Here is a 24,435-nt window from a genome sequence, read left to right on the forward strand (position 1 = left end):
TGGGATTTGAACCAGCAACCTTCGGATTGTAGGCACAGAGTCGTAACCCGCTGAGCCATCTCCATGAAAAGTGGCATACATATTCATTATTTTAGGTTCTTCTTTTAGTTTGGGCAGGATGTGAATGTTTGCTGACTTTGTAGAAGCGTGGGGTGTGTTACTCACTTATTGAGGTTCTGGATGAAACGTGGGGTGTTTTACTCACTTATTGAGGTTCTGGATGAAACGTGGGGTGTTTTACTCACTTATTGAGGTTCTGGATGAAATGTGGGGTGTTTTACTCACTTCTTGAGGTTCTGGATGAAATGTGGGGTGTTTTACTCACTTATTGAGGTTCTGGATGAAATGTGGGGTGTTTTACTCACTTATTGAGGTTCTGGATGAAATGTGGGGTGTTTTACTCACTTATTGAGGTTCTGGATGAAATGTGGGGTGTTTTATTCACTTATTGAGGTTCTGGATGAAATGTGGGGTGTTTTACTCACTTATTGAGGTTCTGGATGAAATGTGGGGTGTTTTACTCACTTATTGAGGTTCTGGATGAAATGTGGGGTGTTTTACTCACTTATTGAGGTTCTGGATGAAATGTGGGGTGTTTTACTCACTTATTGAGGTTCTGGATGAAATGTGGGGTGTTTTACTCACTTATTGAGGTTCTGGATGAAATGTGGGGTGTTTTACTCACTTATTGAGGTTCTGGATGAAATGTGGGGTGTTTTACTCACTTATTGAGGTTCTGGATGAAATGTGGGGTGTTTTACTCACTTCTTGAGGTTCTGGATGAAATGTGGGGTGTTTTACTCACTTATTGAGGTTCTGGATGAAATGTGGGGTGTTTTACTCACTTATTGAGGTTCTGGATGAAATGTGGGGTGTTTTACTCACTTATTGAGGTTCTGGATGAAATGTGGGGTGTTTTACTCACTTATTGAGGTTCTGGATGAAATGTGGGGTGTGCTACTCACTTCTAGAGGTTCTGGTTGAAGCGTGGGGTGTGCTACTCACTTCTTGAGGTTCTGGATGAAACGTGGGGTGTAGCTCTCCTCCTGCTCTCCATCGGCATCGGTATCATCCTCAGCAGGGAAGCCGTACTGTGGCTCGAAATACGGGTTGTCATACTCCTTCTTCTGTCCCGGGACATCCATAGCAGCAGCCCACTCACTGTCCTTTTGCTCAGCTCCCAGCACAGGAAAGGCCTGCGCACCCGTAACTGGGAGATGGTTCTGCACCGTTCCGCCGGGTACCATGGACACATCGGAGTCTGCTGGTTCTGCCTGATCCTGTCAACGCGTGCAATATCCAATTTCATTCACCCGTCTCCAGCAATTCCACACGTGATACAGAAAAAGACAATAAAATATATCAAATATTCACAATATTTACAATCTAAAATATTGACAAACAATGCCCCAGAATAACCAAAAAAAAAGTTTGGACTGTGCATGCTAGTTTAATCGAGGCTTGGCTCTCATTCTGAAAATGAGGCTTTTCCACACGACTCATGTTCCGGCTGGTGTGTCCTCTGGCCTTTGTCAGACGACATGGGGCACAAGAGACATCAAAGGATCGCTCACCGCTCACAGCCTATGCACTGTATGTTCAGTAGGGTGATGTGGCTACAGCACATAGAGATGCTGAGATCGGTGGGGGTCCTTACATGGTTGACCCCCTGGATGATGGTGCTGGGGCTAGAACTGGCTGTGGTGCTGGAACTGGACTTCAGCTGTTGGCTTTCCACGGACCCCTCCCCCTCCAGGGGCAAGCCCACCGCCCCGGCCCGGTACTCCTGGAAGTCCTGGAACTCCACCTCACTGGCATCTCCCAGGGCAGCATGTGTCAGGGGGTCCTCATCTGAGGAACACAGGAAACAGTGGACCGGGTCACCCAGTGGGTCAAGGACCGGAATCCAGTTTGTGGTGCCGTGTGACGAAAACAAACCTCCAAGAAACTCACAAGTGTATCAAGACCTGAGTGTGAAAACCCGTCACACTAAATAAAACGGGTTTGTTTATTTATTTATTTATTTTAAGTGCCAAATCACAGCTAGTTATTAGCTCATGGTATTTTTTTACTATCAGAAAATGGGCAATAAAGTGATAAATAATGTTCACAATTACCCAAACAAAACCACAACTACAATGTCACTTTGCTGAAGTTGGACTTATCAGCAAAGATGCACTAAAGCCCCATAAACCTAATAACTGCCAATGACAATTAATTTTAAATACAATGGAGGCATTAAAGGCCGTCACACCAGAGCATAATGTAATAACCAGCCAATAATGTACCAGATTTTTGTGGATAATATAATAGGTTATTATGCTTTTGATTCAGAAATTTTATTACATTATTGGTAAGTTAAAACATTATCGACTTTTATTACATTAAGAATGGAAAAATTATTACGTAACTGGAAGTTATTACACTTTTGGCAGTTGTTATATTGCTGGCTGCCACACATACATGTATGGTTTGTTACGGAAGTGGCACTGGAAACATGGCAGTTTATGTGGCTTAAATCGCACCGGAGACGTCCAGCACTCACTCGCCGTGTCTCCCTGTATATCACATTTGATCATTTCGCTGACAAAGTCCCCCAGCGAAGAGTAAGAGGAGCTGGAGTCATCGCAGTCCACGCTGTCGCTGCCGCTGGAAGGGAAAGGAGGGGCTTTCAGTGACTGATTGTCCGCCTGCTCACATCTGCAGGATCTCCAAAGAGAGGCAGAACGCAGTGGAGGGCTAATGCTGAAAAACGGCTGGTCCGCCACACAAACCCGTGAGGTGCTCAAGATGAAACCTTTACTGCTTTGGCCATAGATACAAATCAGACAGAAACAATTAAATACTTGCTAATAATCTGCTCATAAAAAGATATAAACACGTCAAATTCCATGGGTTCCCAAACTTTTCAACCCAAAATTACAGTGCCTGAGACTTGACCCCCAAAACACTCCCGCCGGCTGGTGAGGGAGAGTCCCCTTGCACCCTTTCACCATTGGGGAGTGTGTGTGTGTGTGTGTGTGGGGGGGGGGGGGGGGGGGGGGTCCCTTCAGAAAGTGATACTACATCCTACCGTCTAGGACTGGCCGCAACGCTATAGCCTGATGTCCAGCACTGGCTGGCTCCTTTGGTGTTACTCAACAACACAGATATTTCTTCTGTCTCTATGACTCTGTAGGAGTGGGGGTGTTAAATTGGCCCATTTTCTTACTGAGAGTGCAGAAAGAATGCTAGAAATCAGACACACACAGCCCACACATGGGACTGCTCTCTCCAACAGGGGGCAGTGTTGCACTGCCAAGAATGTCTGCATTTACTCTATCCACATGAAACTGTTATCAATAGCTTCAATAACTTATCGATACTTTGATCTGACAGATTCCTGTGACCAAGATTTGATGGCTCTACTACTGCACAACCCACAAATGGATTTCGTTTTTCAAAAAAAACGTTACGGATAAACGTGAACGACCACAGGAAGTAAATCTTAGAAATGTCCGATACACCGTACAAATTGCTAGGTTACATACATACTTTTTATTGCATCACTGGTCACGGATTTGCCTTTATGTCAAGCTTAATGATATTCTTTATTTACACGAGTCCCCACAAACCTGTCGTCGGTGAGGTCAGAGTCGTCATCCTGCTTATTTTCGGCTCCCGTCGGGCTGCTGAAGGCCACTGCCAGTTGGGAGTTCCCGTCGTACACGCGGTAGAAAATGGGCTGCAGCTGGTGGGCGTACCATTTGGGCTTGTCCCCGATCAGGGAGGGGTCGTATACATCTGATTAGGGGGGCAGGCAGAGGTCTATGAATCGTCGTTCTTGAGAGCATTGCAAAATGCCAGTGAGTAAGACTACTTTTATCCTACAGTATCTGCTAGCCGTTCCCAAAAGCTGACAGTTTCACTGTGCTGTACAGGAGTAGATAAGACCATATTAGATGATTTTACAAGTTCCCTCTACCTCTGTCAAGGGATTAATGTTGTTAGCGCCCCCATTTCTGCTTTTTCTTATGAAATTTGCCATGAAATTTACAACATGGAATTTCCACTGCTCTGATTAGTGCGAATCTTCCTTTCTCACAATGTGATTCACAGCACAGAAAGGTAAGAAGAATGGTGACAGGCAGGGATCACCAGTCTCTCCATGTCCATGTTCTGTTGTCTACAGTATATTCTAAACAGCTACTGTAGATTACATTTGGAGCTGAATAAGCACATAGCCAATCAAAATAATGCCTCCCTCTCGCACCTCCTTAACCGGCTCAGTACCGAACATGGACCATTCGGGAGCAGAACAAGTGATACATAAACAGGAAGATTAGAAGGACCCCCCCATGGAGACTCTTACTGTTGTGGATCCTCTGAAAGGCCTGGTTGGTAGGGCTAAGGGACCACTCGCCAAAGTATTCCACGGCTTGAGTGTGGGACAGCTTCTCCGCGAAGCTGGACTGTCTGGGACGTGAAGCCAGGAAGGAGGAGGCCTGGAACGCCACCACGGGCCGCGGGAAGAGGCGCAGCGTGCGCGTGTGCAGCTGGAAGCCCTGCAGCACGTTGGGGGAGTTGAAGAACCTCACCATGGCAACCCTGTGGGGAGTGCAGGAGCGAGTGCCTGTACTGTTGTTAAAATGTAATTAATATTCAGCCCCGAGCAGAACATTTACGCTCCCTGCGCATCACTCACTTGATTGCAAATAACAGTCTTTGCGTAATGGAATATAAGCCAATGCTGACCACAGTACACAAGCATCTATATAAAAACCACATTCCATTTTCGGTTTATTCTAAAAACAGTTAACTCTATATTTAGGTACTTTTTTTTATTTTCAACAATGCTATTTGAATGTAGATGTAAACCACAAGCAACAAAATAGGATTTTGTATATTCTGAAGCACATTATTACCCAGATTGCAGTTTCAGAACATTCAATATACCATAAATGAGTGAAAACAGTATTTGTATTTACATTGTATTTTCTCCATAATCATATTACTCTTCTACAGTCGACCTTTCTGCATCCTGATGTTCCCCCATTGCGGTTTCCATACATTGTGGAGTCGGCATATGAAATTAAATGGAAATTTTTTGGGAGTTTTGGGAAAGTTGCAGACAACACACTGAAAGCTTAATAACTCAAAGTTTAACAGCTAATATCTCGCAGTGATCACACAGTGATCTCGCAGTGATCTCGCAGAGATCTTTGTATCTCACATTTCTTGTGTCCTTTAGCTTCACTTCACTTGCCAGGAGACCAAAAAAATTTTACGTGGTTTTTCCCCAGATTGTGAGGGCTGTGCCCCGAATCCCCCAGGATGTGGAAGGGTTGACTGTTGCATTTGTGAGTACATGTACAGTGCCTGCTCCTATTTGATTAGAGGATGCCGTTATTGCCTCTCAGAGCTGCGCTTTTGAGGTGCACCACCATCCGCCCGTACAAACTGCCCCTTTCAAACTGCTAGGGCTGAGGTCTCGCGATGATGGCGGCCGAACCATGATTTGTTTTTTACTGGCATGTGCGAATCGTCCTGCATGAACGTCATGCTATTTTGGACGGCGTGAATGGAATGGTTTTTGGGATTCCGTACCAGGACAGGAAGTGTTCCTTTAGGACAGGAAGTGTTCCTTTAGGACAGGAAGTGTTCCTTTAGAAACTTCACATGTATTACTGACGTCAGGTCAGGATGCCAGAAGAGGCGTGCTATTACACTTTCCGTTATTCCTGTCCAAAACATCACTCCGCCACCCTTTTTATTGATGCCTCAATCTGGTAGGCATAGGATGTCCATTTACCAGCCATCCAGAAATCCACCTATCCGGACCATCTAGTGTAAAGCAGCATTCATCAAATGAAAATCAATTTTTATATATGCCTGAGCTCATTGGATACGTTTCTCTCTGAGTGCCTTGGAGAGAGGCAGCCAAAACACAGACACACACACAGCCGCCAGCCTCTGGCTGATCCTACGCCAAACCATTTCGGGATTCAGGGACACCAGCCATTTCGAAAATGTGTTTGCTGCTTAACGGGGTTTTCTTTTTTTTATATATATATTTTTTTAGCTGTCCTGTTAATAAGATTAATTTGCTTGCCTGAAACGTTCCTTAATGATCCTTCATCTGATTTACACTCATATATGTTTTAACAGTTCAATGATCTTTTAAGTTTTGATGAAATAAATTATTTACATCTCCTGCAAGACATTTTCACACTTTTCAGCTTAAGAAAGATCTTTTTTCCTTTAATGAGAACTGCGACCTACCTAATAATGTGGAACAACTACTAATTAAGTTTCAGTTTAATTAAGATCACCTGGCAAACTAAATTACAACGATCTCTTGGATTGGTGTACTTTACCTAAAGAGACAAAAAAATAAAAAAACAAAAAGATGACAATATAACTGTATTTTCCTGAAATTGCTGCCTAATCATTTGCAAAGTAGTGTATTAGTCTATCATAACTCTGTTCAGATTGTTGAGATTTATAATTACCCTGTTTAAATGGGACAAAAAGTTTGTTAATGATCAATACATAAGAAACCAGAGGAGAAGAAGATATCATTTAATTTGGGGAGGCAGTCCATGTTCCGCATTTCTGCATGGGGTTACCTACATGGCTGAGGTCGTTACTGCAGACTCCCGTGACCTTTGACCTTTTAAGTGCCCTCTTGCTGATTGTGGCGAAGACCAATCACAAATATTATTGACCAGGGCAGGACCATGCAAGAGCCTCAAGAGGATGACCGTTTCCTAAATTACCTTCCCAAATGAAAAATGTATCACTGAGGCCACTTGGAACAGCCCATTTCAGCAGGAACCTCCATAATCACCTATCTCTGCATATTCTAGCCAAATTCACAGTAACATGCTGGTTTGATCCCAAATGACTTATGGTCCAGCTCCACCCACATCACTGGTTTTCGATACTTGTGATTGAAATTCAATCAGTTCAACTGAAATTATTTAACCCAGGGGTGAAATTGTTATAACAACCCAGGACGGGGGGGGGGGGGCAGTACATCGCAGGGCACACCCACACACCAGTCACTCACACATGCACACCTATGGGCAATTTAGTAACTCCAATTAGCCTCAGCATGTCTCTGGACTGTGGGGGGAAACCCAGAGGAAATTCCACGACGATATGGGGGGAACATGTAACCCAGGCGGAGCATCGAACCCGGGTCCCAGAGGTGTGAAGCAACAGTGTTAACCACTGCACCACCATGCCGCCCCATTTACTAAACCAGTGCCTAAGTTAAATATTTTATATTACAGTTTTTAAAATTATTGAGGAAAATAATTCAATATAATAATCTGTAGTTATTGTTTCACTTAGACTGACAATGATATCAATACAGATTTTCTCATTTGCCTACGTATGTCACTGCACAAGCCAAAACTAATTCTGAATGCAGTTTATTTCATCACAGAAGAGGTGAAACGTCTTGCCTTGTGGCGACATCCACAGAGTCCACGTCATTGCCATAGATCAGGGGGTTAAACTCTGTGGAGGGGGTGCAGGTATTTTCCCTGGCGGTGAGCAGGGGGATCTCTTGGCTCTCGTGGAACTTCTCCAGGTTGAGGATGGGCTGAGTGTTGAGGCTCATGCTTGCCAGAGCCTGGAGGGAACAAAGAGAAAAGGCCGGGCCAAGTTAAGCCGAGTTCATACAACTATGTTAACGGTAGCACTGCGATCTGTGAACAGTGCCTGGCAGTGGCTATATTTACATCTCAGGCGCCATGACCAGAAGGAGGGACAGTCCTGTTGCAGACTGAAATCGGTCAGGGTTACACTCAAGGTTTAGTCAAGTTTGCAGCAACCCATGATTGCTGAGTGTAGCACATCTTTAAATCCCACTAAAAAAAGGGAAATGTAACAGGGATTCCGAAAAACAGAGAGACTAATGTTAGTTATTTAAGAGTGTCAAGTGTATGTAGTAAAGGTTGTTTTCTGCAAACTTCACTTAAACAGGAGTGCATCATATTGCAGTACAGGTAGGGTTCAACTAAAGGAGGAGGGAAGGGGGCTTTGTTTTCTGCAAACTTCACTTAAACGGGAGTGCAGTATGTGGCAGAATTGGTAGGGTTCAACCAAAGAAGGTTCACTGCAAACCATGGGGGGGGGGCAAAGCATTGGGTGGCAGTCATTGTAATATCGCAGTATGGCCTTCTGCATTTTATAGAAGCTATTCCTCTGAAAATCACCTGTGCAGTTCTGTAAACATTCAGTCATGCTCAAGCAGCAACTGGGCCACTATGCATCCCTGGAGATTTTTTTTAAGTAGAGCAGACATTTAACAGATCATGCCACAGAGTCAAATTTAACATGTATTTTATAACTAGGAATGAACCAACAAGCCAACCCACTGGTCCCGGAGACGTTTCCCATGCAAAAAGCATGGCAGCGCAATCAAAAAATGAATAGAAACCTTATTGTCAGAGGCGAAGATCTGCCTTTGCGTGATCGCAGTCAACCTAACCAGACACTGAAGCACAAGAGAGACGGAGGGTCACGAGACAGCTGTCAGCCAATCACTGAGCAGGGGCGTGACCAAAGGCAAAGGCCAAGAAGACCCGGGAGTTAGAAGAGGCTCCCGTATGGCACAGAAAGAAAAACAAACAGCGTGGGCAAACAGAGAGAGGATAGAGAGAAACACAGAACAACAAACAGGTTAGCAGCCTCATAGGAAAGACAAGAACATCTTACAGAACGCCTCACAAATGGTACAGGAGGGTGGTGGGGGGGGGGGGGGGGGGGCTTAGTACAGAACTGAAAAGGAATGGGTAGGATTTATGAACCTAGGTTCATAAATGCAACACGACAGATTCTCTGACAGCAAAATAGCACCAGGCAGGCACTGACATAGCCTGAAAACCGACAGCAGACAGGTTTTCATAAAATGATCATACTTATTAATCAACCTTACAGTTATAATTACACCAAAGGCCTTCTGGGACTGTTTATACATAAATCACCTTAATGTTGCAAAACATTTTGGTGAATTACAGCATATGGTTCTGGCTTGGTGTGACGACTTGGGAGAATTGAGAGGACACTTATGACACTAATGACAAATAGCGGGTTCATACCACCGGAGGAAATTATAAAACACTTTACAAAGGAGCCTCCATAGTGCTGGATCTTTAAGAAAAGAAACGTTCCGATCTTACGTGATTTTGAAATAAATAAAAATCCTGTTGCCAGAAATTCGAATGCGTGTCACAGAAGGACGAGATTCCTCTACCTTCGGGAAATATGCTCTACGGCATCTTCTCTTAACAGCAAAACCCGATCTTAGTATCTAAATGCAGCATCTCCCTTACACAACTGGGCTTAGAGTCATGTGACCAGCTTGCTTCAGAAGGGTATTACACATGCTGTTACTGCGCCGTATGGTAATGAAGCAATAAGGCACAGGACCGATGCGGAATCCAAGTTGCAGTTAATGAGTGAACCCGGCCGTCCCTGTGAAGGCAGGTCAAGGGTACGGACATGTAGGACTAGGGAAAAACCCCCCCTTTTGTTTTACCCTCAGAGAGAGGGGAGCTGCCCATGGACATCTGACAGAGCTGGGAAAGACGCTGGGGAGACTTGACCCCCAGGGTAGGAGGAGAGAGGCTGGGGAGCTATTTATAGGAAGGTAAAGCGGAGGCAGACTGCTGTGGGCACAGACTGGAGAAATGCCAAAGCTTCAGGCTTCGCTGCTCAGAAGAGGCGATTACCTGCTCGTCAACGTCTGAAGTGCAGTAACAGGCGACAGGGAAGAGAGCTGAAGCACAGCCACACTGCACATACAGTGCGCACACACACACGCACACACACACACACGCGCACACACACACACACGCACACACACACACACGCACACACACACAGGTTTGTAATTAAATCTTTGTGGGGACTCTCCATTCACTTCTATGGGGAAAACTGTAATCCCAACATAATGACCTTAAACGCTACCCAGCCCTAATCTTAACCATAAGTAACCAAACAAAATACGAGACTTTTGGCATTTTTACTTTTTTGATTGGACTCACAGATCTTTGTGAGGACCTGAAAAATGGTCCCCACAACATAAAAAACCCAGGTCTTTATTACATTGTGGGGGACATGTGGGACACACACACAAACACACACACAAACACATGTTGGCCTACCTATCTAAATGGGGACCTTCCATTCATTTCTATGGGAAAAACCCTAATCCCAATCACGACACCCTTAACCCCCACCCAGCCCTAACCTTAACTATAAGTAACCAACCAAAGTACAAGACTTTTGGCACTTTTACTCTTTTGATTGCATTCACAGATTTTTATAAAACTGAGGTTATCCAAATGGGGACCTAAAGAAGTTAAACCCAAAAGTAAGAAAGTTTCAGGTTTTACCGCACTTTGGGGACATTTTGGTCCCCAAATGTGATCTATGCAACCCCCACCCCCCGCCCCCCCCCACACACACACACACAGACACACACAGACACACACACATACACGCACACACGCATCTGTGTGCTTGCAAGGCTTCCTACAAACAGCACTTAGCTTCTGCCCGTATGCACAGGTACAGTGGTGTCACTGTACTGGGAGCGGATGTAGTTAGTTACGCATCTCTGCAGAGCAGGACCTGAGTCAATGCAAATTTACAGAAGTGAACAATAGAGGCATTGCACAGCAGCCCCGGTCTGAATCACGGATGACCTCCTCAGAGCTGATATGGTTACTAGTTTATGGATAATTATCAACAGCTTTCATTCGGGTTTTGCCACATCGCTCGTTTATAAACCTTCGTCGTGACTACGGTCACCATGGAGAGGCTTCAATGAATCAGGCTTGGAGTCTGGCCAGGATTTGGACAGAGTGCTGGGTGGGCGAGAGGTCTGGAGATGTTAGTGAGAGTCAGGCTGGATGCTGATCTCTGGACAGGAGCTGCTTTACCTGCAACTGCTATGACATGCAGAACCCTAAAAGCTGGGGGGGGGGGGGGTTACGGATGGGTGCTGCTGTCAGTGTAGACAGTAACGGCTCTGCTAAGTCTATGTCTTGTCCAAAGCAGCACTATAATCCCTCATTTAAATGCCCTGACGATAACGCTGTACTTGTGCTTAGGGGGGAAATTCAATTAAAGGAACAGGGAAGATAACTTTAGAAAGAAGTCTGTATGTCCAGCACGTCGGTGTGGGGGCTGCTGGGGGCTGGACTCACACTAAGTGCTTGTGCTTCATGTACCCATCACCATTTGCTCCTCAGCTACCTGAAAATTGCTCTCATCAGGCACTATAGGATGTTTTCAGTAATACTTTACTTAAGGTCATGTTTTTAGTCATTTATAAACACGTTTTATAATACATTATAATGCATTCATAATGCATTATAAACATATCCATAAATATTTATAAAAAGGCATAACACATTATAGCCATGGTCATTATGCATTATTACTGCCTTATGAAGCTCTCATCTATAATGCACTATAGATACCTTTATAATGCAGTACAAAGCATCCTAAATACTTACTTACCATTATAAAGCATTATAAAGGTATGTATAGTATCTATATAACCATGGCTATAATATATTATGACTTTTTATAAATATTTATGGATATGTCTATAATGCGTTATGAATGCATTATAATGTATTATGAACATGTTTATAAATTACTAAAAACATGACCTTAAGGAAAGTGTTATGAAGTTTTTCAGTGTGCAGCAGCAACAGACTTCAAAAGCAGAGCTGAGCTGAAGCCAGAATTGACCAACATCTCCATCAAAAGCCAGGCTTAGTCTTACCTGCTGTAAGTGTTTCTTCAGCTCGGAGGCCTCTGGCTCCGGCAGCGGGGGAAGCGTTTCTGCATTGCCTGGTACGATGACCTGAGGGGCGTAAAGGAAGAAGCCATTGGCAAACCAGCCATTAGTCAAGGTCAGATTAGCGGTGGTTCCTCCGAGCTGTCAGCTGAAATACTGCGTGGCCCTTTAAATGGTCATTATCAAACAGCTGTCTCCATCTGTAGGACCTGCTATGGATCGCGCTGCTTATATCAGCAGGGCGATGAAAACCAGACAGTTAGCAAAAGAAAAAGAAATACGTGAAGCGGAGCAGGACAGAGCCGGACTGCCAAATGACCCAGAGCGCTAACCTTGTTACAGTCAAGGTCCACCAACCACACGTCATCTGGCATCTTGAAATCCGATTTGTACAGGAAGAAACTGGCTGGGACACCGATGATGTAGGGAGTGGGGGCGAGAAGTAGCTGGGGGAGGTAAGTGAAGACCTGTTAGACTGGGCAGAGAACCATAAAGTCAGTGTTTCTGAACCCGGTCCTCGGGGGCCCCCAGACAGTACATGTTTTTGCTCCCTCCGAGCGGAAATGTGCACTACCTGGCAGAGAGCTGGGAGGGAGCAAAAATGTGGACTGTCCAGGGGGTCCCCGAAGACTGGGTTGAGAAGCACCACATAAAGTTACAGTATAAGGGATTTCAGTTATTAATATAGATGCAATGTTAGTCATTCTGCTATGGTACTCATGTGCCTGATTAGCAGATGGCTTTCACTGAGATGACCGTCAATCCTGCCTGTTTTATTTAAGGATTTTACCGTATTTACTCTTGTATTCTTACCCTTTGACATCACTAAGCCGCTGCTGCTAGAAGATCATAAAGTCTTTTCACAGTGCCCCCACCCGCCCACCCCCACTGAGATACCTGCTCCGCAGATGCCATGCAGGTCGGTAGCAGTGGGATGATGGGAAACATGTACTCCAGCGGATAGATCATGGCCACGAAGGCCATGACGCTCATGGACAAGGCGTTGTAGTCGCGGGACTGGAGCACCACCTGATGGGAAGAGGGGCCATTGAAAAATCATCACCAACAGCCTCACGGTGCAGCCCCAGTAATCACATCACACCGTATGGTCATCATAATGAAAGGCGATGGCTGAGCTCTGCATCATTTATCAACGTTTCTCAATCCGGTCCTCAGGGACCCACTGGCAGTCCATGTTTTTGCTCCCTCCCAGCTCCACACGTAGTGAAATTGTGGATTGTCTGGCAGGGAGCTGGGAGGGAGCAAAAACATGGACTGCCCGTGGGTCCCCGAGGACCGGATCGAGAAACACTGCCACGTTTAACATCTCTGCGGCATACAGAAAAGATTCTGAATTCTGATTGGTTAAGATGCTTCACATTAAATCAATTACAGGTCTCTGTCATAACGTGTATAAATGGTTCAGGGCTACCTTGTGCTCCAACAGGATACAGCTGAGAACCTGCAGACAGGCGTCCACTCCCAGCAGCTCGAGGGGCAGGTGCAGTGGGAAATCGACCATGGAGAAGCGGGACGAGTCGGGCAGGGCGAAGGTAAGCGGGCTCTGCATCTCACGGGGCAGAACCTCCACGTCTACACGCTGCAGGCCTGCAACCGGCACTGGGGAGCGCAGCAGGCGGTAAACCCAGGCCTCGATCTCGCGCAGGTCCTGCAGGAGAACGCTGCCCTTCTCCTCCACTGACAAGGAGCCGGTGAAGACGCGCCACATAGTGTCCCTGCAAGGGCTGGACGGTCACCGTGCATCAGGAGCAGAAGCCGGGCATGAACCCGGACACACATGATCGCATGCAGACAAATGACACACATCCTTTAACTAGAGGTGAATAGTTTATGTCCATAAAAATGCAGATTTTGTTTCAACCAATCAGTTGAGTACTCTGTGACTGTGACTCAGCATACAAAATCTTGGTCTGTATATTTATTTTCTGGTTCTGAACTATCCACCTCTGCCTATAGCAAACACATATAAACTCATACAAACGCACAGGGAAAATGACGAATACAAACGCGCAGACATACATACGTACATAAGGTTCAACAAACTCGATACAGCAGAGAGCAGATTAGGAATCTTAATTTCTGCACAGCTACTGAACAAAAGTTTGAAACTCCGAAAGAGCAACATACTGTGTGTTTAACAGAATGATGTGACATTTTAAAAAGTGATAGCAAGTTATTCACACCCTATATTCTTATTTCCTTAGAAAGAAAACAATGCAAACAATATTCCTGCACCAACTTCTGATTATCTAATGATACACAGGTAATGCAATTCTTTAGAAGCTTTCAGTCTCTGAAATTCCTTCAGGAACATCAGGCAATGAGTAAATGAAGGTAATTAAAAATGTCACTAAAAGCTGGACCTGCAGACTATCAACAGTATTGGCTGGCAGAGGAACATTAAAGAATATCGTCATTTGTCATCCGTCAGCAACCAGATTAAATTCTGATGTCAGAGAGAGCCTGGCATTGTCAGAGTAAAACATCTACTCTAGAGCTGTCTGTGCACATGCATACAAGTGGGATTTAACAGAAAGCTGAAGGAAACCTTGCTGGTAGCAGCGGGAGAAAATAACGATTGGGATCTTGGTCAGATAGGGATATACGGGCGAACTCAGCCCAAGAAGGTCCATCAGTCCACCAAAAAAATCTAGGCTGGATATATTTTGGGTTTTTTTTTTTTTCGTGCATCTTGCAAGTACAAGTACATTTATTATACTGACACAACAAACTCCAAATTTTGCTGAGAGCTTAATCTGGGTCAACAACACACATCCCAACAAAGCAAGGAAGCCAGGCACACAAAAAAAACCTTAGAATTGCACAAAATCAAGGTTCTAGACTGGCTATCATCTCAACACATCAATACAATAAAACACTGGCCATGCGTTTACAAAAGGATATCACAGGCAATCTGGCGGACACATTCCCCGCGGAAAAAATTATCAAATATCCTCAAGGAAGGGAACCTGCCTGAACCTGATAACACTAAAGCAAGGGGCTTCTCGGTATTCAAAGCAGAAAGTAATTTCATTTAATATCACAATCATCATTCTAAGGAGAAAAATATCAAAATCGCTCATTACTTGCATTTCAGTCTATTATCATTAAGATATCTATGCAAAAACAAAACGACCATCAATGATGTCCATTGTAGAAATGTTTAAAAAAAAAACAATAAAAATGGCACAAAGGTATAAATACTGAGATTAGTGGGCAGGCACACGTACGCACGGACAAAAAGAACATACACTGCTGCTCAAGCTCATTTCTCCGATCCTAGTGTGGATGGGAGTATTCCTGTCCACTGGACAGCGGATTTCAGGTTGCCGTGACGTCGCGGTAGATGCATAGTCAATGCCGGGGTAAACATTCACAGTTGTGCAGCTATTTGCGGCTGAAAGCCAAACAAAACGAACTGTGAAGCCAACCGTTCCGGCAGGGCCCCCATTACGCCTCGGAGCTGGAGCCAGGAGGCTGGGACGCAGCTGGCCAGGGGCGGGGCCTGCAACAGAAGCAGGGGCAGGTCTCTGGGGGGCCGTGTCTGTGGGGTGGAGCCACGCTGAGTCAGATGCATATCTCTAAAATGCTTCCGGGCAGATGAATGAAGAAGTAGGGCTGTCCTGCCATGTTAGGAAGCTGCGTGTATCTCCACATGAAAACCTCTCCCGATAGCATGCCTCCCTATCTGTACCCGAGTGATGCATACTTCATGGTAGACAGACGTTCTAGATACAATATTAATATGCATGTAATATAATATGTGCATTTAATATATTTGTATGTTCGACATGCTGAAGTGAGGGTTATGGCCTTTGCTACGTTCAAGAAGACCTCTTCCATTGCTCAGCAAGCCAGCTCTCTCAATCTGTCACAAAACCTGGCTGGTCCTCCTGTTCGGCCGCATTACATAACTATTCCCAGGCCCGCTGTCAGAGTTAAATAACAGAAAACTGTGAGGTTTTTTTGTTTTTTTTTTTACTGAGAATGGCCATTTTGTTTTCTGCCGTGTGAAAGGATTATGTCGCAAGGCAGCAGGATCGTCCTTGAAGAATCAGATGAGGACTGTTGCAGGGTGAACGGCGCCGAGGAGGAGAGAGAAGTCCACCCTGCGTGACGAGAAGCCTGGGCTGGACCTCATGTGCTACAGCCTGCTGGGTAAACGGAGCTGTGAAGGACAGACCACCCTCTCCTCCTGACCCTTTCGGCGTTACTCATCATCGCTAAGCTAGACGGGGGGATTATCATAAAGAAACAGGCTTTCCTCTTTCTGGGAATCGGCCTCTGGATTAAATCTGTTCGGTCCATTTGAGTGAGTGGACTTGAGCTCTGAGAGACCCTTCGAAGAGGCGTTCCTCTCAGAAGTCACACTGACAAGGTTAGCCAAGGTCACAGGAGATACAACCATGCTTGGCAGCTGAATATATTTCACAATCGTGCATGACAATTAACAGAGAATGGGGTGTGTGTATGTGTGTGTTCACAACACTGAACAACACTGAATACTCGTGTTCCTCTTAACTGCACCAACAGAAACTCATCTTATTTAGGCATGTCAAACATAATTAAATGTAATCATATGTGGAACAAACATAAGTCACGGATTTCCATACGTTACCTTGATCTCATTTGAAGGGGATTATCAATTTATAAGACTCTACACCTAAGAGGCCTGTCTCACCTGTCATTCAAAGGGCAAATGCGGAAACCGGATTCTTATCAATGTTAGTGAGAGTAATTTTCAGAGAGAGAGTGATTTACTCCAGAGAAGCCCTCTGCATAACCAGAGCTATACATCTGGATAGCTTTGTCCCACAGTGAAAGACCCTCATCCAGCTGGAAGGAGATGATGCCTCACTACCTACTGCACAACCGAGCATGCATAGCAGCGATCGGAAAAATATCTGAAATATGACAGAGATATAGCTATAAATAAACCCATAACTACTGCTTCAGGGAGAAAATGGCCAACCCAAGAATCACTACAGCATGATAAATATATATAAACCCCTGTATACATAAAACATAAAATATAAAGTGTCACAGTGGCTTATTGGGTAGCTCTGCCGCATCACATCCCCAGCATTGGGGGTCTGAATCGTGCCTTCGATCAGTGTGTATGGAGTTTGAATGTCCCACCATGTCCAAATACATGTAGTAGGAGCATGACTGTGTGTAAGAAAGTATGTGTATGTTGCCTGTAATGCAGTATAATGTCTGCAAGGTATGATTGTACAAAAAATCTGATTCTGCGCAAGACTAAGTCCAGGATACCTCCATGACCCTGAACAGAATAAGCGGTTAAAAGATGGATGGATTTCTAAACAAATTCAGGTCAATCCAAACGCAGACACCGACAGAGACGCGAGTATGAAATGTGCTTCTCAGAAACTAACACTAGCATCCCACTTTGCACGCGGCCCAGACACAAACACTGACATGATCTTAACGACACACATAGGAAGCTCATCAAAAGAACAGGCACCAATCAGCTGGTATATAAAAGGAAACTAATTGCAGACGAAGGCACTAATCTGAGCTGAGTCACTGATCGCACCGGGGGACCCGAGTTCCAAAAGGAACCAGGGATCTTCAAAGACAGAAAAAATCTAATCCAGAAAGATATAATGGGGCTAAGAGTGAGCCGTAGTTTACCATACACCTCAACGGCAGAGGGAGAATGAAACTACGAAACATAGCATGTGTGGCATTACACTGTCTGTCACTATATGCTGGAATGGGACCGAGGAGTGGGTAGGAAACAAAGCACCATTTCTCCATTTAAAAATGAAAGGTTTGAGCCGTGTAGACGGGTAGACTCACCTCTGCACTCCTTTGGGGAGGCCGGCCTTGTGCGTGAGCCTATCACTGCAGCAGTCCACCAGCCTCTTGAGGATGTACAGGCATTCCCTGAACGTAGAAAGGAAGGGGTAGTGGCTGATAATGCACAGCGAGGTCAGGGCGCTGTTGTGGCTGCGTGGGCCGTGTCTGCCACTGCGTTTGCCCTGTGGCGACTTGCCCGCATCAGGCACCGAGTTGACGCTCTCTGAGCTCTCGTTGCCCGCCTCTTCAGGGGCACCGCTGGGGTCGCCGGGCGGAGCCGGGGCAGGAACCACGGCGGACGCCACCCGGGGCCGTTCTGACTTAGCTAATCGCCTCTGGAAGGAGCAGTAGAAATTGACGCAGATGCCATAGCGTGTCACGCCCGAGTCTTTGTCCGTGAGTGTGAACACAAAAGAGGTGTCGTCTCGCAGGCCCACGCGCCTCTGCCTCACGCTCAGACAGCCCTCGGGCTGGCAGAAGAAGACCACGTCAGGGGGGAGGGGGAAGTCAGGGTGATCCTCCAGGGGGGTAGCGGCGCAGTAGGCGGGGTGTCTGGGCCACACTGTCACTGCTGGGCTGCCTAAGAAGGGAAAAGCACAGCAGAGTCTTGTTAAAAGGAGGGTATCACTAATCACACACCAATACATCCACAACCATACTTCTGAAGAAATTCTTCTAAAGGAACTATTATCCATAACGTAATGTAACGCAACGTAATGTAACGTAACCAAAATATGACAACCTCTGCCTGGCGGTGTCTGTTGTGTCACATGATCAAATGACAAAGCTGGACTGGCACATGACGACGGCGGAAACCTCCTGTGTTACAGTCATTTATGGTTTTCCTCTGAAAATGTGTCGTGTCCCTCAGTGATAGCAAACTTCCAAGCCATCATTTACTGCAGGGACACTATTACTTAACCTAACCCAGCAAAATGCACGAGGACGGGCAACAAATATCAGTATTAAATGACATTTTATGGATGATATCTCTAGTTGCAGGTGTGGTATTCCATCAGTCCCTATAATCTATGTTAACTAGCAGCTTGCAGCTTCATGGAGTAGACATGTCTAGATTTTGGCAAGCTTTTAGACCACATTTAAGCAGCCAGAAGTCTCCTCCTATCCCCAGCTCCCCCACCACCACCACCATTCAGGTCTGCGCCGGTTTGACTCTCCTCTTGGCCTGGTCTCCGCTCTTGGAACTGGGCTCTCAGACATTTGAACAGTTGCCCATTGGTTACTTACCGCCCAATTCTAGTTGTAAAAGTGAGCTTTCAGGGTGTCTCCTTACTGCACTGCAAACACAGGGGACCCGGCCTGTTACAGCCCAGACCCACCCACACCCATGCTGGGTGCCGCGCTGATTATTACGGCAAAAGGGACAACGTGAAAGTACACGGACATGCATTTTTGTGAAAATGTAGAACGGTGTCCATAAAAGAATCCCTCCAGAGAGACAGGCTGCGATTTGTGGATCTACTGTGATGAGTTTAAAGGAAAGGATCAAAAATACAGAAGGAGGGTCACTGGGAGGAAAAATGACAGAAGTTCTCTTAATGTGACACGATACTAAATGTGTTCAGACCAACAGACTCCTATTAGGAATGATTCAGGCTGGACCGAGGACCACTTACCTGGCACCGACCAGCACCAGGTAGTCCAGTAAGCGGGGGCACGGTATCTTTTTCTCCATGGCTGAAAGCGGACTTCTAAGTCATTGTAACGGAGACATAGGTGCAGCACTTCGACCGGAGACCGGTCGACCAGGAAACAGCGGAGCTAGGCCAGCGGTGAGCTCAGACGTGCTTGGGCAATCATCAGGATGCAACGGGGAACTTGCTGTCCTCCAGTGGCGCCTCACGATCTGAAGGAAGGAAGCAAATTTGTTTCACACCTTCTGACCACTAAAGCAAATAACATCAATATTAGGACACAGATGTAAAACATCCAAACAGGCAGGATAGCATGCTTCCCTATCAAGGATCATTATGCAACATCAAGGTGAGAAAAACAGACCCATCTGGAAATAAAAGCAATAATTAACCTGGAAACTGAAAGTAAACATTCTCAGATAAAACAGTCATTTGCTTCACAGCAGGACTCTCAGCAGCGCGAGGCTCAGAGGTGGCCGATATCTCGTTATACTCTCAGCCTGCTTAGAGGTTCACGACCTTCGTGCAAAGTGCTGGTGGGCACGCTGCCTGCTGTTGTTCGGTGCTGGGGGGGTCGTTTAAAGCATGTGCCACTGGCCAATCCCGGAGCGGGGGCCGCCATGCAGTAGGTGGTGCACAATCATGCATGAAAATCCTACACAGAGAGGCGCTGAGCCAAAGACAAAAAAATTCATGATCCTTGAAGTGGGAACGCTGAAGGGCAGGAGGCAGTAACAATATTACAGCAGACACCCAATAATGCTGGGATTTTTGTACCCTTTATTACTGAACATGTTTGATTGTTGATTGGTTATTTGTAAAATTTATACTGTCAAACTTGCTATTTTTGACTCAGTACGAGAATAATTGCGCATGATCAATCGTTATTACGATGCACAACACCGCAGTGCAGCCTATAATCCAACGACAATGTAGAAAAACTCCCAGTCTCCCAGCCACTGCCTTGCCTCCCATTACTCGCATTTTCAGTCGCCCTTTCAGTCCTACTTGTCTTGTTGCGACAGTTCTTGATGTGTCATGCTGGAGCACTTGTCAGAATGTAAACAGCAGACCTACATGGTAACTAGCCCAGCCAGCTCCCTGCAGAATCCAAAGCTAATAATGTAGAAAATGCTCAATCTCTGTATGCATCCTACACACCCATGGTGGCTCAGGAAACAGCAAGCCAGTACAGCTGGGGCCCAAAGATGCATCTCCCAGTGATAGCTGCTTGGTGTGCAGATCCATCCGTTTCAGAAAAATACAAATATTAAATTGTAAATGCGCACCACTGACTATAACACACGGTCGAACATTCTCACAGTGACATTCTCATCAGCTTTCCCAGAGCACGGTCGCACATTTGAAATGTGGCAAACAGGCACCTACATCATTACTGTATACACCCTGCAGGCCATTTCCTCTGGAAATGTCTGTTATGCAGCTAAAGTGAAGATATGCCAGTTCCCAGAGAGACTGCGATTAACAGCTTTAACCAAGAAGTTGATAAGACGGATCAGGCGAGTTCAAATGCAAACAAAATGGCTATAATTTGTTGTTAAACCATATGTCTATCTTCCTCAAAACATTTTATGGGCAGAGGTCCCATAATTTGTCACGGTTTGGTAAGTGAAACTTGGAAAAACATATTAAAGTTAATTTAGAGGAATGAATTATTTATATCCCCCAACGAGAAACAGCGAACTGAAGATGGATGGATGAAATTATTTATGCTCTGCTTAATGGTTCCAGAGTAAGAATTACTAAGTCATAACAGATTAGTGGAAATAAATGAACACACTCGGTGTCCATTAAGAGGCAAAAATGTTCTTTGAAAATACACAACCTCGCCTTTATAGGGATTTTTTCACTAGATTAGGGTTAAGTCTACGGGTTAACATGATTTAATCTGAGAGATTCATTTGGGAGTCTGATCAAAAGATCTGACCAGGGAACTAACAAAGAGGTTAATTTCATAACAACCTGCAGAATGTGTCACCTGTGTTGTTACTCATTCAGACGAAAGCCTTGAGTGTACATGGGTTGGGGTAGCGGTTCTGTATGAAAGCACAAAGCACCTGTGATGCCCTGGAGCTCAGTTTACAGGCGAAACAGGGAGAATCTCAAAACCAACATGCAGGGATTTTTTATCGTCCTCAAATACTTGTTTTTTCAGTATTGGGACTGGTCTTCGGCGATGTAAGATGATGCAAAACGAGTACATGAGAACACAAGTACGGCCAAGTACGTATATTGAGATTCAACCAGAATGGCCATTTGGGGTGCAGAATGCAACTATCCAACCACCATGATAAATAACCGGCCCTCTTTTCAAAACTGTTCCTGCCACATTTTTGCACAAGTCAACAGTATGGCGTGTTGCACAATGCTAATCATGAGCCTGGACGGTTCATGAGTCAGCTGGAAATGCAATCCACTATTTCCCTACCTTAACTGCCACAGGGACAACATCCCTACTAGTTCCCTAAGGCTGCACAGAGCCGGTGCCGAACGAGGGCTTTGGCATGCGACTCCCTTTTATACAGCTGAAAGGTCTTTGTTTCGGTTTGGGCGGGGCTCCCAGAGAGAGATGCAGCAAACAGACAATGTGCCGACAGGGAAGAGATGAAAGAGCACATGTTTTCAGAGAGAGATGTCGCACCCAAGATGACCTCGTCTGAACTCCTACCAGCCAGCAGGGCCATTTCATTTCATCACATTTATACCATTTTACCTCACTGCACAATATAAAATAACAGGATTTAAAAAAAAAAAAAAAAAAAAAACGAACATCACAGGTCAACAATTTGAACATTCGGCATTATTATTCTTTTATTAATTAGCAAAAAATAGTACTATGATATACTGAAATCCAGAAAACAATGACTGCAAATCGTAAGCCTTCCTGTTAATTTAAAATTAATTAATAGTTTTGCTTGTGGCAGACACGTGATCTATCTCACCTCAGAGCTGAGAAAGCCATACGTTTCTTAGGAAATTCTCACACCCTGGCTTTTACTAAAGAGGGAACACTCTTTGATATTATAAAGAGAAATTCCTAGTTTATCATGTTGTTTTATACCTGAAAACATTAAACATTTAAAAATGTAATTCTACATTTTTACAGTAACTACAACTGCAGTGGAGATTACGACGTCATTCGGTACATGAACTCCTGCTTTAAAGAGTTATTGTTGCCCGTCATGTCAGCAGTCTGTACAGGTTAAAAAAGACGTTTGCCTTCTTTACAACAGCAATACCGACCAAAAGCCACCATGCCCCAATACTCACTCATTCAAATATTTTTGATATCAGCAAATCACTTTGTCATTATACGTGCTTTGCTACTATTCATGTTCCGTGGACAGTTAAAATTATCACAGTGTAAGCTGATAGTTGCATAAAAGATTCATGGTTTTTAAAGGATTGAATTGGGATGTAAGAAAATGACAAGCCGAAACGCTGATGTTTCTGAAGTAGATTTCCCATGTGTTCAGAGATGGGAAATTCAGGTCCAGAGAGTAAAAATGCAGACCAAGATGGTGTTTCAACCAATTAGTCGTGCATAAAGCGTCAGTCAGAGTACTCAGCTGGCCGGCTGAAATAAACTTTTGGTCTGGAGTTTAACTCTCTGGACCTGAACAATCCATCTCTGCATGTGGCTAAGACCTAAAATGTGAGGGAAACATCTAACGTGTCGTCTGTAACTGCATGCAATGACAGGCATCATAAGAGGAACAAGAGGGTTCTGATGCTGTGGGAAGCTGTAAAGCAGAACATTAAGAGGCAAAAGGTCTGACAACCAAGGATGGAGCAAGACAGAAGGACAGATGTTTCAGAGTAAAAAGCCAAGTGTGAATATAATCAAGATGTACTGTGTACAGAAAATCCAAAGTGAGTTTGGTTTATGTATCACGGATATTTAACAGCGTGGCAAGTCACTGCAGAAACACACTTCACTGAACCATTTTGTCTACTGTTACACAGTATTCAAATTAACTGTGTGTAATTCAAATTTTACAAGATCAGATTTTCATATGTTGCCACCAGTAGGTTTTGTTCCATCTGCTAAATTTATTTTTCATTCCCAAAAACTGCACTACTTCCCCTAAATCATTTTAGGCGTTAGGAACGGAAAACCTGAATGAAAAATGTTGGCACTCAAGTTAAAGTCGGTCCTGCTACAACGCATGAAATGACACAGCAAATCTGTTCTAACGTGACTGATAAATTAGTACCCAAGTCCAATACAATCGTCTTTATATTTCTGCGATTTTCAGTGGGAGAGAAAAACACTACATGAACTACAACGCGATACGGTCTTAGCAAGAAACACTACTACCATGCTGGAAACAGATTTCCAAGTGAACGACAGTGATGTCCAATTGGTGAACAAGCTGTTCTTTAGAAGCGATTCTTTTTAGTCAGCTGTCGGCAGCCATGTTGCCCTCATTGCCCCTCTGCTTACCATGACCCGTTGTATTGGTGCAGTGACCATGCCCGACCACATGGTGGCTGTGGTTCACTGCTGCCAACTCTCTGCGATCGACAAGTTAGAAAGTTCGGCACATTCGGTTGAAGTTACTCATCAATTCTTGTGGGACTTATAAGACTAACTGTAGATGTTTATGATATAATTGATTCATGTATTATTATTATGATTATTTCCTATTTAAAATACATATAATTACATTATTGGCCACTGGTATCCCTGTTTTTATGATTTAATTCATTAAAATTGAGTAAGGTACTAATTTTTGGAGTTGTGTTCTGCAATTTTTCCAATAGGATATGTGTATTTCGGTATGCGATTTTAGTGACCGCTGGGTTTTTTGGGAATGTATTAGTCGTATTGTAGCAGGACTGACTGTACATACACAACAACTAAGCAAAGGGGAATTTTAGTCACACCGAGTGACAAGCTCCCTCACGAAACAGGAAGAATGGACATATTGTTTTACGTCTGATAATCTCATCGACTCTAACTAAATATTTGTGACAGGACTGTGTTATCTACACGCTATTTCGGACCTTCACAAATAGTCCCCTTACCAACAAGGACTAAGGTGCAGAATTCTCGCTGCACTAGTCAAAAAGGGGAAAAAACCATGCCAATTTAAGACTGGC

The 24,435-nt window shown here is 44.7% G+C and overlaps 2 protein-coding genes across 2 annotated transcripts in view; one reads left to right on the forward strand and one right to left on the reverse strand.

Annotated features, from left to right (window-relative positions):
• LOC125751437 (MAP kinase-activating death domain protein-like) overlaps positions 1 to 24,435 on the reverse strand; it is a 60,198-nt gene that overhangs the window by 24,207 nt on the left and 11,556 nt on the right. Inside the window, 13 exon segments of the mRNA XM_049030242.1 lie at positions 1,006 to 1,280; positions 1,658 to 1,851; positions 2,546 to 2,649; positions 3,615 to 3,783; positions 4,352 to 4,587; positions 7,452 to 7,621; positions 11,795 to 11,875; positions 12,142 to 12,255; positions 12,707 to 12,838; positions 13,242 to 13,554; positions 17,654 to 18,180; positions 18,182 to 18,233; positions 19,291 to 19,520. Of these exon segments, the coding sequence (XP_048886199.1) occupies positions 1,006 to 1,280; positions 1,658 to 1,851; positions 2,546 to 2,649; positions 3,615 to 3,783; positions 4,352 to 4,587; positions 7,452 to 7,621; positions 11,795 to 11,875; positions 12,142 to 12,255; positions 12,707 to 12,838; positions 13,242 to 13,554; positions 17,654 to 18,180; positions 18,182 to 18,233; positions 19,291 to 19,349 (2,426 nt within the window). The 5' untranslated portion in view covers positions 19,350 to 19,520.
• The window catches only part of kif18a (kinesin family member 18A), a 314,001-nt gene continuing 313,642 nt past the window's right edge, over positions 24,077 to 24,435 (forward strand). Inside the window, exon 1 of the mRNA XM_049030247.1 lies at positions 24,077 to 24,080. The gene's annotated coding sequence lies outside the window, so the exon portion shown is untranslated. The remainder of the gene's footprint in view (positions 24,081 to 24,435) is intronic.

The sequence above is a fragment of the Brienomyrus brachyistius genome, chromosome 11, assembly GCF_023856365.1.
Source record: "Brienomyrus brachyistius isolate T26 chromosome 11, BBRACH_0.4, whole genome shotgun sequence".
NCBI lineage: Eukaryota > Metazoa > Chordata > Actinopteri > Osteoglossiformes > Mormyridae > Brienomyrus > Brienomyrus brachyistius.